Source organism: Scomber japonicus, chromosome 1, assembly GCF_027409825.1.
Source record: "Scomber japonicus isolate fScoJap1 chromosome 1, fScoJap1.pri, whole genome shotgun sequence".
NCBI classification, from domain to species: domain Eukaryota; kingdom Metazoa; phylum Chordata; class Actinopteri; order Scombriformes; family Scombridae; genus Scomber; species Scomber japonicus.
Genome location: NC_070578.1, coordinates 13,119,024 through 13,136,835, shown reverse-complemented (window position 1 = coordinate 13,136,835; position 17,812 = coordinate 13,119,024). Strand labels below are relative to the sequence as shown.

The window sequence follows — 17,812 nt, the reverse complement described above, 5'->3', positions numbered from 1 at the left end:
AACAGAACAGACTTCCCAGAGCATCACTGGAGACAAGACAGAGCTCTAGGGAGGACACCCCAGGTGCAGACCTCCATGCAACCCCTAGCCTCAACTACAGTGGATGCCAAGATGAGCACAGGGAGAGGAGACGCACACTCACCCAAGCAGGAGTAAAACATCCAAATATCCAAAACAGAAGGTGGAACCTAACAGCTGGACCAACCCAAGATGTCATTTTGAGTTGAGGGCGATATATCAGCAGATCAAAACCAACAATGCTGGACTGGATCGCTAAGAAAAAGGTGGAGTCTTGATTTGAGCTTTTATTTTCTCTTTAGAAAAGTTTTGTTAAAGAAAAATCAACAAAGTACTCCATATCTTTGCAGCTATTAAGGATAAAAGCACTATATGAAATACATACAACTAAAGAAAAGAGGATAATAGTTGTTGTTTTTTTAATATTTTTATCTGTCTCCAGAGTACTTTCCAAATAGTCACTTGTGGTATGAAATTGAGATGCTCTTTAAAGAACATCTTGAATGGTCCCGACAGTGCTCTTAATTCACCAGCCAGGCATTTATCTTATTTCTCCAGCTCTTTCTGAGAGGGAGCATTAAAGACTTCATTGATAGTGCTCCTCGGGAGTGGGTAATATTTCTTATATGAAGTCTTGAAACTTTACAGCTGTTGACATGTGGGAAAAGTGTTTGTCTGGACTAACACTTTCCGTGGAGCATTGAAGACAGGAGAAATGTTTACAGGATGTGGACTGGTCAGTGGCCACAGCCAATACCTGACCAGAGACGCAGTCAAGCCCCACCCCGGACTGGAGGTAAACAGACCGATCCAAATGGAGAATGGGGTAACCCCTGGGGTAACCCCTGGGACCTGTCCGCTCTACCAGGGTCAAACATACAGCACTGCAGGCCAGCTCGCAGTCGTCAATAATGTTTCCAGCCCACTAAAACCAACACCATTACCTGTCCCTCCCCCAGCACTCAAACTAGGGCAGGAAGGGTTCAAGAAGGTCTGTCGAACTGAGGAGGACAGCCCCTGTCCCTTCCCAGGACTGGCCTCCGGGGTGCTGGAGATGCGCGTGAAGGAGGGAAGTAAGATCCGCAACTTAATGGGATTTGCCATGGCACGGATGCAGGGAGAGAAGAGTGTAAGTGGGGGAGGTGTGAGTGCTGCTGTTGGTGGTGGTGGTGGTGGTGGGCTGAGGCAGGTGGTCTTCACGGGGTCAGGTCGCGCTGTCACAAAGACCATAACCTGTGCTGAGATCATGAAACGAAAAGTCGGCTCTCTGCACCAGCTGACCAAACTGCAGTATAAGGTGGTGAAAGAGGTGTGGGAGAGTACTGAAGAGGGGACATCAGAGATGACAGTGCACAGGACTGTGCCCTCCATCAGCATCCTTCTTTCCAAAGATCCCCTGGATCCTCAGGAACCAGGCTACCAACCTCCGGAGACTCTCGGTGCATTGTGGGAGGAGAGAGAGGGTGTCAGTGCCTTGCAGACAGCATGCAAGAGACCTCTTGGACCTTTGCCACACAGCAGTTTCCCTCACTGTAAGAGGGTGTGTTTGGGAGAAGGCTTCTCAGTCCTCCCCCCTCACTGACTGGCTGAACTGGTGTCAAACAGTGGAGAGGATTGAATCCGAGGAGTTCATTTGGCGCTGCCCTCTACTCAAGCACAATGCTGAGACAATCAGAACAATCACTCAGACAGAACAGTGCTTTCTCAGAAGAACTAAGTACCAATTCCAGCCTACAGAGGTCAGTTTGACTGGGACCTAAAAGCTTGCCTCTGTACATACAGCATTTAGGGATCGTGTTTCTTAGCACATCCTACATGGTCTCTTAGATTCACTAAACTGTGATAATGTGTGCTACAATGCTATAAAAGCTAACTGATTCACATCCCATTTCACACCGACAAAAAAAAGAAGCCATGAATTGCACAGGTTCCAGATTCCTGCTTGCAGTAAACTATCTACAGCCTGTGGGCAAAATCCTTTATTAGCATCATGTTACAATCATCTTGATTCCTCCATGCTCTTAAGTGTAGCATTTAAAAATACAGAACGTAGTCCGAAGATCACAAAAGGAAAACAGCTTAAAGCCATTGATGATATGACAAATGCAACACATTTTATTTGTCTGATTATTTATCATGAAAACAAAAGTAAATAAATTGTTTTTTTTTCCAAAGTAAATTTTGTTTTGTATTTCATCTTTCTTACTCACACATCACTGAATTTGCAAAGCTTTGATTGAACAGAAAATCACAGTGTGCTGATCTTTTGATAAGAATAACGGCAGTGAAATTTGTCTGTAGAAATAGCTGATTTAATGACAAAGCTGTTGATAAGGCGCAGCTCCTAAACCAACCCAGCCTGACAGAAATGCCTAGGGCAGAAATACAGGCACTGATTATCATTAAGATAACAACATAACATCACAAAACACAGTGGAGAAAAGGATTAAAACTAGGCTTGACAGAGCTACACACTACACCATTCCTGCAAAATATGAAACCAAGGCAACACGCTACACTCTTCTCCCCTTTCAGCCTATAGGCCTACCCGCCCACCATATCTATTATATAGTACAGTGTACGCATTTCCGCTATATACTACCATTTCTCAAGCAACATAATGTGCTGAACAATACGGTCTAAAGAGAGCCAAGTTTCCACAGCATTATGCACTTGTAGTTTACTGACACAATAAATGAAATGCAGACTTCCTTCAGTTGACATTGTGTATGTATCGCCTTTCCACATTTTCACACCATTTAGATAACACTTTAGTTGCTTAAAAAAAAAAAAAAAGTACCTCTGAGTAATTGTTGAAGCTTAACTGGATGGTGCAGACATCTACAGCAATTGGATCAAAATTCAACTCTGAACAGAATGCAACGCGGCAGACAGAAAAACAGCTGGGAGCATTTGTATTGAATTTTATAGATTACAGACTTCTACATATATTTCTTAAAAAGTTGCCCTAAACAAACAAACAAAATACATCTAACTGATAGCTACCAGAGAATCATGTTATCCACAAAAAATAAATGAATAAATAAATTAAAAAAACTTTTTCCACTTAATCAACTGTGTCTTTTTGGGATAATAACTCAGATAAGTGGAACGTTGTCTGAAGCTTTTACTGTTGATCTGTGAACACAGATGTCGGCTTCCTAAAGCAAATTAATCAAAGTGACTCCTAACTGCGAAGACAATTCTGTTAAAGCTTAGAATAGATAGAGAGAGGAGAGTGCACTTCTATGGCATTTGCGTTCAAAACTGTCTTTCAAAGCAATACAAATCATAATATTTCATAGTGGTCAGCCAGCACTTTAACAGTCTATGGCGGACATAGTGATTAACCTTCCTCTCGATCCCATTAAATGAATCAGAGCACAGCAGAGCATCCAAGGTTGAATAAGAAATGCTGCGACTGCATTACAGTACATATGTAGCAAACTGTGTCCTCGAGACTGCTGGAAGGTTATCACTTCAGGTCGTTGTTATCACAGACTTAACAGCTTTCACCAAAGAGCCTATGGGACAGTCAGTCTGCGATACGGGTCAAAAAGATAGTGGCGCTATAAGTAAATTTCAAATCGACCTGCATCTGTTATCAAGCATTAGGAATTCTAGGCCAAGTGTAAAATGCAGTGGGGGTAATTAGGGATAACGGCATAGCGTACCTGAGTGAGAGAACTGATAAAACATACTGACAAAAGCATTATCCCAGAGCTAAATCCAATGTGGCTGGCACAAAATAGCATGGCGGAGGAGTCAACAAAGTGCATTATAGGAATGTGGACAAGGTTATTCACAACCTGAGTGTCTATTTTGCCAATAATGTTTGTTTTCAAAGATGCAGTCAAGGTGAATTTGGATGAGATACAGGCCTAGGCCTAAAATACACTATTTGTGCAGATACCCTGTACTCTATACAGTGTATTTAAATGTTTAAAACACCTGCTCTGCTAGTGAAACAGAAGGGAAGAAGGGAGAAGCTTAGACCACCAATCAAATTAACCATTTCTTCGAATCTTGAAAGAGATTTACAGGTCAAAGGACAGGGTGGACATATTAAAGATGATTTGGATCAGACATAACTTTGTTTTTTAGAAGTGGGTCCAGCTCTATCAGAGATGAGTAGTATTTTTGTTTTTAGTATAAATGACTACTTCAGACACAGAAAACAGTTGATGTATTTCTTATTGTAACTATAATTCAGCAAGTTTAACGATAAATGTCACGATCTAAAGAACTACTTTCTTTCAAAACAAATGGATTTTTTTTTTACTTCAAAATGAAATATAGAAGATATATATATATATATATAATAGAAATATTTTACTGCATTTTTATTAAAACATTAAGTAGGGACAACATTATGTTAAGACTGACCAATCATTGTTATCTATTATGGCAGACACATCAGTAACCTTCTGTTTACCAAAGCCAATAACTGCATGCACTGAATGTGAATGAATTCATTTTGAAGTTAACATAATGAAAGTGTTGGCACTCTATTTTTCCCTTTTCTGCCGCTGCAGCAGATGAGAGTGAGGTCTCTGGGATGGCGTGGGAGTTCGCTATCTCCCAGCCTCCAGATGGCTCCGTCTTCTCTTATCTAGAAGAATGGGTGCTGCCTCAATTTTTCAACTCGCCTTATCTGGGAATCCTTTAAATTGAATATTTACTGGGCCTATGTTTTCTGCCTGTGTTAGCCCTCTGAAGTCGACATTCCTTCTGCTTGTCGAGACAGGCCAAAAGGTTTTTCTCACTCATACACTCACTTTGTCTGTGTTGTCAAGTAATGGGACAGTGATTGATTATGTGATCGCCAGGAGAGAATGGAAGGTTAAGCAGTTAAGCAGGGAGCAATGGAAACATATTAACGAATGGCCAGAGAGGAATATGTTTAACAAAAGAGAAATGTACATTACCCAAACATGACATCAGGCAGACCTCCATTTTATGTCAAGAATAAAATAGATTAAATTAATCACTCTCCGAACACTCTATTGTTTCCTGCACAGTGTACACTAGAGGTTAAGAGAACACTTAAGCAGCCATTGAAACATATTATTGCAATATGACTGGTTGTGGTCTATCTGCATAAACAAGCCGTGCCACAGCTACTCCCTGGTAAGTGTCTGGAAATGTCTTTTCATAACCATTTTGTGAAATGCCTCCATGTTGGATTAATCAGCGCAGCTGAGGATGTAATTGCTGTGCTGAAGTCAAAGCTGTAAGAGCAGATAATGAACGCTGACTACAGGGCTGCCAGAATCCAGGCCAAAAGAAATGAGAAGTTAGGAGACCAAAATGTCTTCAGCATTCTTTCAAAAGCCCTGATACAAAATAAGGCCACATTGTATTTACACTAAATACAGAACATTTTATACAAAACATTATATATGACTCAGTGGCTACTAACATGGAAATGGACTTGTGACAGATGCATTATGCAGAACTGAAAAGAAACATGTAGCAAAATTATATTTCCTATGATCATTTTCTAAAGGTCTCTGAATTATCTATCTATGTATATATGTATTTAGTAGGGTTACACATGCATTCATCTATTAATTATGTGTTTTATGTAGGTATTTTATTTATTTTCTTACATAAGGGATGGGCTTGCAAAGGCCAGGACAAATCAAAGTTTCTTCTGACTGTTGCTGCCCCCTGGTGGAGAAATAAGTTTAAAAACTACTGCAGAGGGTAGGCACAGCTCCTTGCTCAATGATGCTATTAATTCTGCATTTTAAGCTATTTCAGGCCCTATGGACTACAAGGTCTGCACAACAAAACTAAATGTTTACAGAAAAGACCAGGATTGAAAGGTAAACTAATTAATGTGTCTGTAATCTTTTTTTTTTTTAAATAGCACAGCTTTTCTGACTAAATATAGCAGCTGTGAGCCAGGCTACAATATTTTCTGGATAATTTAGTGGCAATCTCAGTGCTTGCTCATTGAAATGTTGCTTTTACTCCTACTTTAATTTTAATGAGTGTAAAAACTACATTGTACCCTTTTTTATCATTACTTTCTCCCTCATATTTAAACAACTTCAGACTTAATTATCTTGAAGAAATATTTAATATGAAAAAGCCCTAGCCCTAACCCTCATATTGACACACACTGAGGTGTGTCTTCTACTGGCTAGTGGCTAATATTAGTGAAATAACGCAAGAATGGAAAGATTTTCATGCACATAAATACCACACTAATGTCTGCACCAAGTCTGTTCAGTTTCAGTAATGCCCAGTAAAAGTTGGAGGCGGTGCAGATTTGAAGGAAAAGCAAGATGGACACTATAATGCCTGGTTAACTGGAAACATGTAAAAACGGATGTTTAATATGGTGACTGAACTGCTCCATATAGTCGCTCTGTTCAGAGGTGAAAACATGCCAAGTATAATGTGCAGTGCTCCAGGATTACATGTTAACTTTATATCAATCTTTTACTCAGTGCTGCTAGAATGATGAACAGCTGCTGCCTCTAGGTGTTATCGGCATAATTGGATCGCCCCCTTCCACTGTGATCAATATAGTCATAAAAAAAAGGCACAGTGGTTTAGTTAAGTATCACACACTTGGAATAGCAAAGGGGCTAAACAGGCTTCTGCAGACTATCCTAGAGCTTTGAATACATACAGTAACGTATCTTTGACTATCTTGATTTGTATACAACATGTATTAAAAGTGCAGTGATTGAATATTTTTCCTTCACAGTGGTTCAACTACAAATACCAGTTTGAAAACAAGACATTGCCTAGCAACCACAACTGTTTGAAATTGAATCGTTGATCGTAATTTTTTTTGGAATTTGATTTACTTCCTCTTCAATTAGTTTGGCAATGACTGGCAATGAAAAAAAGGCAACAATAATTTCTCCACAGCACCATTATCATTTCCAATGCAACGCTGACTACCTTATAATAATGATAATAGAATCATTTTAATTCTATTAATAATCTCAGCATTTGAATTAAAACAATGATTCACTTTTAATACAAAGTTCTGAATGTAATTTCAGAGGTTTTTTTTACATGTAATTCTGCAGAATTACATTCAAAAATAGACTTACCCCAATGCACTTCTTAAAAATGACTCTGAATCTGAATAAAAAATGCAGCAACATTTCTGCCATTTATATTACTGGTACTCACGGTTAAAAAAAAACATCTGAGGTCAGTGCATCTCCTAATGGTTATAGTGGTCAGAGTGTTTCTCTGTAAAGCCAGTGTACCATCACACTGTTTCATTTAGGGTTTTACAGGAAAAACATCATCATTTAGAAAATCCATTTTCTGAAGTGGACTAACCCCGACACTCATACCTTCCAACATTTAAAACAAATGCATCATGATAAAATGAATGGTAAATGGACTGCACTGTAGTAGCACTTTTCTACTTTAACAGACAAAGTGCTTCAGGCAACAGGAATTTGGCTTAAGCTCCCTCATCAGACTGCGAAGGCTCAGTGTAAAGTGAGGGATTTCTATCTCTTGTATTGCCAGTCACATTCCACACCAAGGTTGACAATATGACTAAATTATTTGGTTAATTTGGATTCAAACAGTCTCAGCTGGGGGTCCACTTCACGCAGTGGGAGGACTGGTATAGTAATATCAACACAGTAGTGATTACTCCATTGAAGCAGTAGGATGCTCCAATCAGAGCCGAATCACTCTCCTCATTATGGACTACAAGGCCAAATCTCAATGGGTGGACCAGAGAATCAGGCTTCTATCTTCCCACTGAAATTAACAGAAAATTCATTTGTGGCACCCTGATGTTCCCCATCAACACTAGACTCATTCACATTTGGACAATCCAATTCAATTCAAGTTTGAAAGAATGTGAAAACAGGGGTTATAATCTGTATTCTGGACCTCAGCATTCAGGTCAAAGTCAAAACTGCAGTATCAGACATACCTTATATTGCTCCAGTTGAGTGGTGCCTTGAATGCATCTACTCCCCTTTAACATAGGCATAGGGAGACTGAAGGTCTAGGGCAGCAATACATGATAACCTACCAAATATAAAAAGGGGATATATCTAATTTATTTCCAGTCAACAGTACACATCTTATCTATCCCCACTGACATTATCATCATTATTCATGTAAAAAGCTTCCCTCTCTCCAAAGCAAAACAAAGTACTACTTTTTTTTTTCAAATTATCACAAACACATTAACAGCTACTGCAATCAACAATCCAATCAATGCTCTTCTACCACTGAGCACTGAAGAACCGAATACTGCCAAACATTCACACCATGGATATCATTGATCAGGTCCTTAAAATAAATCAATGACTGGCATGTTTGTTGTGTCCAACCTCTTAACTTTTCCTCAGGCAGGTACATGCTCCTCCCATTTGATTCTGAGTAAGCACAGGGCACTAGCTTAATTAAAAATCATTATTAAATATTGTTCTGTATTTAATTTAGTGGACTGAACGTAAAGCCATCAGACAGACAGCTTTGTATTTTACTTGCATCTTGCAAACGTAAAATGAATTACAGCTGTTTTGACCATGATGTTATCAGACCACACCGTTGTAAGTATACATGCTTCTTTTTTTAAGCTCAACAATCATGTTGTTGTGATATTAAAAGCATCCCATTAAGACCTGGCTCTGTGCCATGCATTGTATTGTCAGCCCCTGTAATGAGTTGGGTTTTTTTACATTCGAGACTTTGGTTTAGGCCTTTTTGACAAGTCACAGTAAGAAAATGTGTAAAAATAAAAAGGTGTTTTAGTTTAAACACTAGGATAAAATCGATTCATTTGTTATTAGGTAATAGTAAAATATGTGCATGTCAAAATGTCTGCTGTGACAAAGGCCTGTTGATGATACTGGATTCTCAAGCCAAGGTAAATATCTACTACAAGTTGTTCAGAGTTTACAAACATTGTTAAACAACACTTACCCAGTTTTATTGACTTCCAGATTCCTCAGACGTGTTTCTATCCGGATGTAATAAATATATTCCATTATTATATTCCATTTGCACAATAAACTTAATGTTACAACAGAGTTTGGACTTTTTTCCAAGTAAGCTAACTCTAAGTTGCATTAGCTAAAATAATGTTAACTTCGCTAACTCCCGCTACATTAGTGACAAGTGACCGAGTACGAGTAACCAAGCTAACTCTGTTTTTGTTGGCATTACACAAATGTGTTCTAATTGGGTTATTTATATATACCAATAATTGTTTTATGACATATAGTCACACATACAGTACGTATAATTATTATTTCGACGTTTAAGACGAAGTTCTCACTTTCCAAGGCCAGGCTTCCTTTCACTGTCACTTTCAGGTGTTACACCATATTTGGTGACCTTTCAGATTTTGTGACATGCGCTTTGGACGGAAGTAAAAATGCTTACTTAAAGCATTAAAGCAAAAGTACTAATGTTGAAGAAAATTATACTTTGCCTTTTACTTTTACTTCAGCACTTTAAGTGAATTTAGGAATACTTAATTACACTTACATTTACACTATTACTTAAGAGGGATTTTAAATGTAGGATTTGTACGACGTATGTTTACATTGTGGTATTTCTACTTAAGTAAATACTTAATACTTGTTCCACCAGTGCAATAAGAATCTGATTGGCCACCATATATAGTGAAACACTGGCTGCCACGTTTGTGCAACAGCTGGCCTGTATATGGATGGCATTTTTGGAGAGTCTGTTTTTTGAAAAGTCTGTAATGTATTTTCAAAAATGCGGTACGCTAAAATGTTGTCAAATGACTTGTTCATTTATGTCAAACTAAAAACTCGGAATGTTAGCTCGGTTAAGGTAAAAGGACCCACTTATAACATGCAGTATTGATGCCTATAATCAACCTTGTATAGTAGAAGCTACATTATTTGGCCAGCAGATGGCAACATCAACCCCACAGTTCATAACGCTGCCTTCACATGCTTGTCGTAAATAACTTATTCCAACAACAGAATTCTTAAAATGCAACGAAGTTCCAAAGAAGGTTATGATTGAAACCTGAATTTGATTGTTTTCTTCAATGTTATTGTAGTTTTAACTTGGGCCATCCGAAACCATAGGATCTATAGGCGGATCCTAGAAGTAGTAATTGGCCATTCCAATGACATGGGGGACTAAATTTGAATGCACCTATTTGCATGTCATTTTTCCGACAGGACTGGAATGCAGCACAGCATAGCCGCTGTTGTGTTAAGTTTGTGTGCTGCTTGGGCGTAGTATAGTATAGAGCTGTAAAATTCGTACCGTTTCTGTACAGTTGTTTCAACGACTTGGCAGGTAACTTGTTTTGTTTTGACTCATTTTTTGATGAAGATTTAAAACATGTTGAGCATGAGATGGATGGATATTTAAGTCATTTAACGTTTGTTATCAAGAATTAATGGGTGATTATAGTATAGTATTTTGTGACTAACTGCACTGTGTCAAAATACATGAACTCATCATGCATTTAATCTAATCACTTGTGTGTAATTTAAAGTGGGATTTGCTTATATGAGGAAGTGAGTTCATGATCCTTCCTTTTTTTTATTTCCTGCTGTCCCTGTGATATGTCTTTAATTTGTCTGTAATGACTCCAAAGGCGACGTATTTGTGCTGTCACATATATTCTATCACTTCACTGTCAAGTATAAAGAAATTAATATAAAACAACTAATGTAAAATGTAAAATCCCATAGAGTTAGTGTATATGATTTATATTGTGTTTATGTTAAGCTGCATCTGTGATTCTTTGTCATCAGGTAACTGTTATGCACTGGTATGTTTTTTCTCTCCAGAAGATGCCCTCTGTGAAAACTGTTAGAAGTGCTTCAAGCTGCCTCTGGATGAGCTCCCTAAGGCATCTAGTGGTACTGTCCTCTCTGTGTCATTTGATAACTGGATACTCTGAGAGAGACAGAACACGTGAATTAATGTCAAAATATCCTGTTGTTGATGGGTAAAGTATATTTTTACCCATCTTATCATACAGTTGTTAGATTCCTGGAAATAAAGCAATGGAATTTAATTAAAATGCCTCTTCAACCATTTCGTCTCATTTTCCTCCAACCATCTCTCCCTCGGTCAGCCACAATGACCTAGCTCTCAAGCTGAGGATACTTCATAACAATCAGCTGAGCCAAATTGACCTTCATAATATCAGCAATGTTGCCACAGACATCAACCGTCTCCAAGCAGGCCATGTACAGGCACAGGTATTGTAATTTATTCTTTCACTCTTGACGCATATTCTAAAGTGTGGTTTGCTACACTTCACGTATGTAATTCGAATGCCTCCGCCTTCTCTTGTGTGATCTCCCTGTTCCTTTATCAGATGTTTTCGGTCTATGTACTATGTGGGGCCCAGGAGAAGGACGCTGTGAGGCTGACCCTGGAACAAATAGATGTGGTCAGACGCATGTGCACTGAGTACCAGGACTTTGAACTGGTCACTTCTGCAAAGGGTATAATACATCTCATGCTTTGACTGCAGGCTAGATACTTTCAAATTCACCTATACATTTTTTAAGTGATTGATTTAAAAAAAAAAAATATATGGTTCACTGTGCATTGAGTTTAGTGTCTAGTATGGTAGTATTGAATAAATCCATACTTATGTCTATTAAGAGTCAATGTTATAATTAACAGTCTACATTTGGGGAAAAGAAAACAATGATATTGATCTTTTTTTGTTACATTGAGAAATCAAAACATAATTGTGGTACAGTTATATATGTTACCCTCTGTCTGAATTAAATTAAATTGAAAAATGCAACCTTAAAACAGCTGACTGCTATTGGCTTGGGTGGAGTCATATATTTTAAATAATGAGTGTCCTGTACAGAATGTGTTGGAACATTTGTGTCTGTCACTGCAGAACTGAACATTTCTGAGATAAGGCATAAGATAGCCTGTCTAATAAGTATTGAGGGAGGCCACTCAATTGACAGCAGCCTGCCAGCCCTGCGGATGTTTTACCAGCTTGGAGTCCGATCCATGGCCCTCACACATAACTGCAATACACCGTGGTGATGAAGAGATTTCATTTTTAATACTCTATTTTAGTTGAAATGTTACATACTTTTTAGAAGTAAACTTATGCTGAAATAATCATATTTTTGCAATTAAAACATACACATAGGCACACACACCATTCTTTATGGGCTCAGACCTGTGTAGAACAATATATTTACCATCTAGGCCTTTGCTGCTGAACAGTTGAATAATTCAGTGACTAGCCATTGTCATGTGATTTCCAGTTTAGAATAATTTTGAAGAAAGTGACGCCATACTTAATATGAAAATGCTTTATTGGGAAACTGAATGAAAAGTTGTTTCTTTCCTTCTATGCAAATTAACTTACATTTGTATTCTCTTTGAAACTTGGCATGACAAGTAGATGAATGAATAAATGTAGATACAGCCCCAGCTGTATGGAAAAAAAGCAGCCCTATTCAGATGCCCATATGTATTTTATATTTTCTGATAGTGAGGGACACACTGGACTTACAACACACTGATGATAAGTGGTTTTGACAAATTATTTTTCAATGCAGGGCTGAGTCATCCTCAAAACTGTACAATGTCTATCAAAGACAGAACAACCACCTGACGCACTTCGGGAAGGTAAGCTTAAATAAACAACAGAATTGTTTCATTTATCACAATCCACAAAGCCATGTGTCAGCATGTTTGGCTGGCCTTTTTTGGTAATTTATTTCAACATTACACTGTCAGTATATTTATGAAAAATAGTTTTATTAAAAACAGAAGCCAGTGATTTGATAAAAGTGACCACTGTCACTCCTAAAATCAGTGCTGACAGGAAATTAGAACCTCTTGTCTATTATTTTTTTCTATTTGAAGTTACTGACAGTGACTGCTCATTTGTACCTATTATGTGCCCATTCAGTTCATTTGTTGTGTTCTGAAATATGGGCCAACAAACCCTGACCCTAACCTTAATCCAACAAATTGGATTATTATAATGATGATGATTATTGTTGTTGTTTTTGCCTTGAGACCCTCCAGTAACGTACAGTGTTAAAGAAAGTGGACTTCAGCATCATTAAAGTCAGTATGCTATGCATACTAAATGTTCTCTCAATGACTGGTTGTTTACACAGAAACTGGTGTAACTCGTATTAGACTAACATGTTTTTCTTTGTCAAAGCAATCCTGTTATAAGAAGGACACAACTAATTTTAAAATCACCAACATCTTTATAATGCTTTTCCTATTCAATTGTTCCTCTCAACATAAGTATGTACTTCCTTGATTGCTTACTCTGTGAGTGTGTTTGTGTGCATGTGTAAGTCTCCCTTGTTTTCAGCTGAATTGACTTCCTTCGTTCCTGTAATACTATAAATAGCTGCTTAAATGGTGTTTGAATGTGTTTTTTCGAGGCAGTGGTGGAGGAGATGAATAGACTGGGAATGATAGTGGACCTCTCCCATAGTTCTTGGGACACAGCCTGGGCCGCGCTGAATCATTCCAAGGCTCCAGTTATTTTTAGTCATTCATCTTCCTACTCCGTCTGTAGCCACAGCCGTAATGTACCTGACTGGCTGCTGAAAGAACTGGTGAGAATACCAATTCACTGAATGATTAATTGCTTGCTTGATTAAGTAACTGTCTGAGCACTCAAGTGATTGATTGATTAATTTAATTTAATTATAATGTATTTATACCTCTGACAAAGGACATACAATATGCTTTCACTGATTTTTGTGCATCAACAGGACACATCAAAAATGTATGAGTAGATTTCCACCATTAAACAATTATCCTATTGCAGACTGCCAACAGTCAGTAAAATTGATTCAAAATCCTGCGGGTAGATTAACAGAATGTTCTCATATCCTTTTTGCTTCCACAAGCTTGTTTGCCTCTCAGCAGTTTCCTGCCTGGTCTCACCATTAACATGCACAAATATACACAAACATGAAATGCCTGATAATAGTAACTGTGTGTATTCTAACATAATGAGCATAATATAAAGTATTCAAAATATAAGCAGTTTAACAATTTGACTCATTTTGAATTACTTGAACCAATCAAGTATTAGCTAACTACTGTACATACATACTATATCGATATTATTTTTGCATGATGTACTTGTGTAGCTCCCTGCTCTTTCCCCCAAGTCTTCTCTGAATATATCTTCAAACACACATAGCCACTAGTCTATGACCTTATTTAGCTCTGACTTGTCAGTACTAATCCATTACTTACTTCTTGTCTCACTTAAGTCCAGAATGTCTGTTTATATAAGCTGTACTTTGCTTACAACAGAGGAGCAATCTCCTTCAGCGCTGGTGTTTTCTATCATTTATCCAGCATTACTGAGAAATGTAGTCCCATCTCAGGTTACGGTAATCCGGTCTATTTCTCTTTGTTTATGCTGAACACAACTTCTAGTTATAGAAATTATTAATAATAATATCAGTTAAGTCAATTCCCGCACCCACTTGTCACCTCTGCATTGATTTCTTTGAGATGTCTTGAAAAAGGTCCTTTTGACCAAAACACTGACATTTTTAAATGAATGGATGAGTTAATGCAAAGGTGATCCTTGTGTGCAGGAATTTACTTTTTTTTTTTTTTGGAATTGGATCACCAAGGGAAACATTTCCCTGCACAACAGGAGAATAGGGAGAGTGGTGAGAAAAGTGTTGTGGCTGTGATGTTGCCTTCTACTCTTGGAGCAGTATATTTTCTTAAGTATTTCCTGTGTAATGTAAACACCCAGTGCCATGTACTCAAGATTATTCTAAATATGTATGTTAGTATACACTTAGAAACTTCTATTGAGCATGCAAATGGAGCTAAGGCATAGTCTATTAACACCATTCTGTTTCCAAGCCAAAGTATTTCTCTTGTTGGCATCAGAACAGCATGTCAGCTGACATATAAAACATGACATCTTAGGTTAGGTTTTTGGTTTGCTTGTTAATATGTATTTGACATGTACAATATATCAATCTTCTGTTGCATTATATTAAAGACTGAATATCAATAACCTGTAGGAACATGGATATGAGCGGACATGTTTGTTTTGAGATAAGACATACACTGTATGAACCTGATGTTTACCACATCTACCACAACAACTAATGACAGCAGCTGCTTATGTTCAAAAATGTCTTCATATAATCATCATCTTATTGTAGTTGTTAAAACTTCTCTACATTTAGTATTCCTTTTTTGCTAGACTTGGAAGTGACTCGTGTGTTGTGTTTCAGAAAAGGAACCGAGGGTTGATCATGGTGAATCTCCACAATAACTTCATTTCCTGCAAAGATACGGCCAACATCTCTGATGTGGCTGGTGAGGCATCAATCTTATTTTTTGTATGCTTATGAAGTAAATCTGAAATTTATATTTTATATATCCCATTGTGTATTATTCCACCTGCATTTTGCAGATCATTTTGATCACATTAGGAAGGTGATTGGAGCTGAGTCAATAGGAATTGGAGGGGACTTTGATGGTGCTCTGAGGTAAGGAATTTTCACCATCAAACACAACCGACAGGTAACTACAGTACAAGCACAAGAGAAAGGCAGCAAATCTACTGTAAAGGCCTTAGCTTCTAGATAATCAAAATAAAACAAAGCGCATGCCAGTGGGGTACACACTTGTCTGTGGCACCCTCGAGACAACATATTTCTAAGGTTGTTGTCAAACCAGATCAATTTTTATGCTTTTGTTAGCCTGTCACAGTATAAGCAATTTGGCTGTCAGCTGTCAACAGATTGAAAAATGGTAAAAAATCAATAATGTTGTCCTGTTAGAGAGAGAGAGGCTGTTAGAATAGATTTGCTGTAGAATGCTTGGCATCAAATCTGTTTGTTTCCAGTATACAGACACAATCTTTTTCAAACAAATAGAACTGAGTTCTAGACTTGAAAGTGTTCATTATTATTATTGTGATTATTATTATTACTACTTGTTCATAATGAATTACGTCAAACCAAAACTAATACAATATACAATATAAATAATGTGACTGTATTTTTTGGCAACAGCTTTCCTCAGGGGTTAGAAGATGTGTCGAAGTATCCCGCCCTAATTCAGGAACTCCTGCACAGGAACTGGACTGAGAATGACCTGGCTGATGTCCTTCGAAGGAATTTCCTACGAGTGTTTGAAGAGGTGGAGAGGGTGAGCTAAAAGATTAGTGTATTTCCAGTCAAAGAACTGCCTTCTGTAATAAATTAGGAGAATGAACTCCATGACCTGGCCAAAGCAACAGCTCAGCTACAGTGTAGAGAAGCATAGGAAGGCTTTATATTCTGCAGAAAAAATCATTACTGAGTATCAAATATGTATTATGTAAACAGAAGCCATCTTCCTATGTTGATATGAATAGAAATGAACTCCCTTGTTTCATTATAAAGTATTCAAGAATCTTTGAACTCTTTTGACCAAAATCACACTTTCAGATTCAATAATGAAAAGTTCAGTGTTTTATACAATAGATTGCCTTTTTCTCTCTTGTCTGACTGTTATTTCTCCAGGTCCGTGATATGTTGCATTCAAACCATCCAAGTGAGGTACAAATTCCTGTAGAGGAGGTGCAGAACCCGTGCAGACTCGTCCTCAGACCACCTTCTAAAAGGAAAGAGCGGAATCTCTCCTCCAGAGCCCAATTTGGAACACCCTGTCTGCTAATCTTGCCAATGGTTCTGCTGCTGTCCATCGTATTTTCTATAGAATGAATACTTAAAAAACTCAGTTTAGCAACATGTTGTTGTTTTGAAGTGTATAATTTTATATACATTTTCTATAATACGAATAAGAAGATTTAAATAAGTTTGCTATTGCTATTTGTAGGTCATCATAGCATTCTACAGGTTAGCGCATATAAGAGCATATAATGTATAATCCATTTGTACTACTACTGAACATACAGAATGCTATACTGTATACACCATCTAAATATACAGACTATCAGTCCTCTGAAAGGCATTTATTTCATTTTAGTTTGATTTTATTTATTAGATATTTAAGTTCTTGTCCCTATGCTGGCATAATCTCTACAAAAAAGTATGACATGAAGGACAATAATGACAATGAATAAAACTCCAGAGATGGCACTTTTTATTTATTTTATTTTTTTATAGTTTTACCTTTCGTTGACCAGTGAACAGGTTCAGTGGAATAGTAGATGAGATCACCTGGCCGTGTTTAGATAAGGTGAACTCTGTGATAAAGATGGGTAAAGAAAGATTTAATTGAAGTATACACACAATTATTTATTGCTATGATATTATTTGACGGTATTTCATGAAAACCTTCAACAAAATAGTCAGTGGACAGCAGTTTATTAACAGATGTGTTTATTTTACCTTACAGCATAATAAAATGTTATGGAAGTTTACAAAACAAAGTGTGTATTTTAGTGTGAGCTGCTTTGCCCTTTTGCCAAACAGACAACTGTCATATTTAAATTCAGATTCAACACTTTATTGCCATAGTTGATAGGAATCTGCTTTGGTGAGCTCACATTGATGTTAATTTCTACATGATTTTCATATAAGCACACCGCTTTTAAATAATAGCCTCATAGCTCTAAAAAAGTTAATATTCATAGCTTCACTAAAATACTGCCATCATACAGTTTGCATGTAGTTACTGATTTACTCATTTGGATTTGACATGACATGACAAATGGAATAATCCACTCCAATCTATGCTGTTCTGGAAAACAGACAAAAAACATAAGAAAAATTCAAATCCAATAAAGTCGGGAACTTGAGGCATTCTTGGCATTGTGCATTTTTGATAACTGCAC

General features: G+C 37.4%; 2 protein-coding genes across 2 annotated transcripts; both read left to right on the top strand.

Moving 5' to 3' along the window:
- The first annotated feature begins 733 nt into the window (after nt 1-733).
- On the top strand, nt 734-4,687 carry LOC128355394 (uncharacterized). The gene is made up of 2 exons (XM_053315664.1): nt 734-1,550; nt 4,554-4,687. The coding sequence occupies exons 1-2, from the start codon at nt 734-736 to the stop codon at nt 4,685-4,687; spliced, it is 951 nt and encodes a 316-aa protein (XP_053171639.1).
- Nucleotides 4,688-10,814: 6,127 nt separating this feature from the next.
- Nucleotides 10,815-17,107, top strand: dpep2 (dipeptidase 2). Its single transcript, XM_053323982.1, has 10 exons — nt 10,815-10,972; nt 11,102-11,228; nt 11,348-11,477; nt 11,891-12,041; nt 12,570-12,639; nt 13,419-13,595; nt 15,258-15,342; nt 15,440-15,515; nt 16,044-16,179; nt 16,536-17,107. Exons 1-10 carry the CDS (start codon nt 10,815-10,817, stop codon nt 16,734-16,736), a joined length of 1,311 nt encoding a protein of 436 aa, XP_053179957.1. The 3' UTR covers nt 16,737-17,107.
- Nucleotides 17,108-17,812: the final 705 nt, after the last annotated feature.

What these genes read in the sequence shown, in the direction of transcription:
- LOC128355394 (XM_053315664.1), top strand. Translation starts at nt 734, where the DNA reads ATGTTTACAGGATGTGGACTGGTCAGTGGCCACAGCCAATACCTGACC. An exon ending in ACACAGCAGTTTCCCTCACT is followed by an intron (nt 1,551 to 4,553) that starts GTAAGAGGGTGT and finishes CTGCCGCTGCAG; the next exon opens with CAGATGAGAGTGAGGTCTCT.
- dpep2 (XM_053323982.1), top strand. Translation starts at nt 10,815, where the DNA reads ATGCCCTCTGTGAAAACTGTTAGAAGTGCTTCAAGCTGCCTCTGGATG. An exon ending in ACTGGTCACTTCTGCAAAGG is followed by an intron (nt 11,478 to 11,890) that starts GTATAATACATC and finishes CTGTCACTGCAG; the next exon opens with AACTGAACATTTCTGAGATA. An exon ending in CATAACTGCAATACACCGTG is followed by an intron (nt 12,042 to 12,569) that starts GTGATGAAGAGA and finishes TTTTCAATGCAG; the next exon opens with GGCTGAGTCATCCTCAAAAC.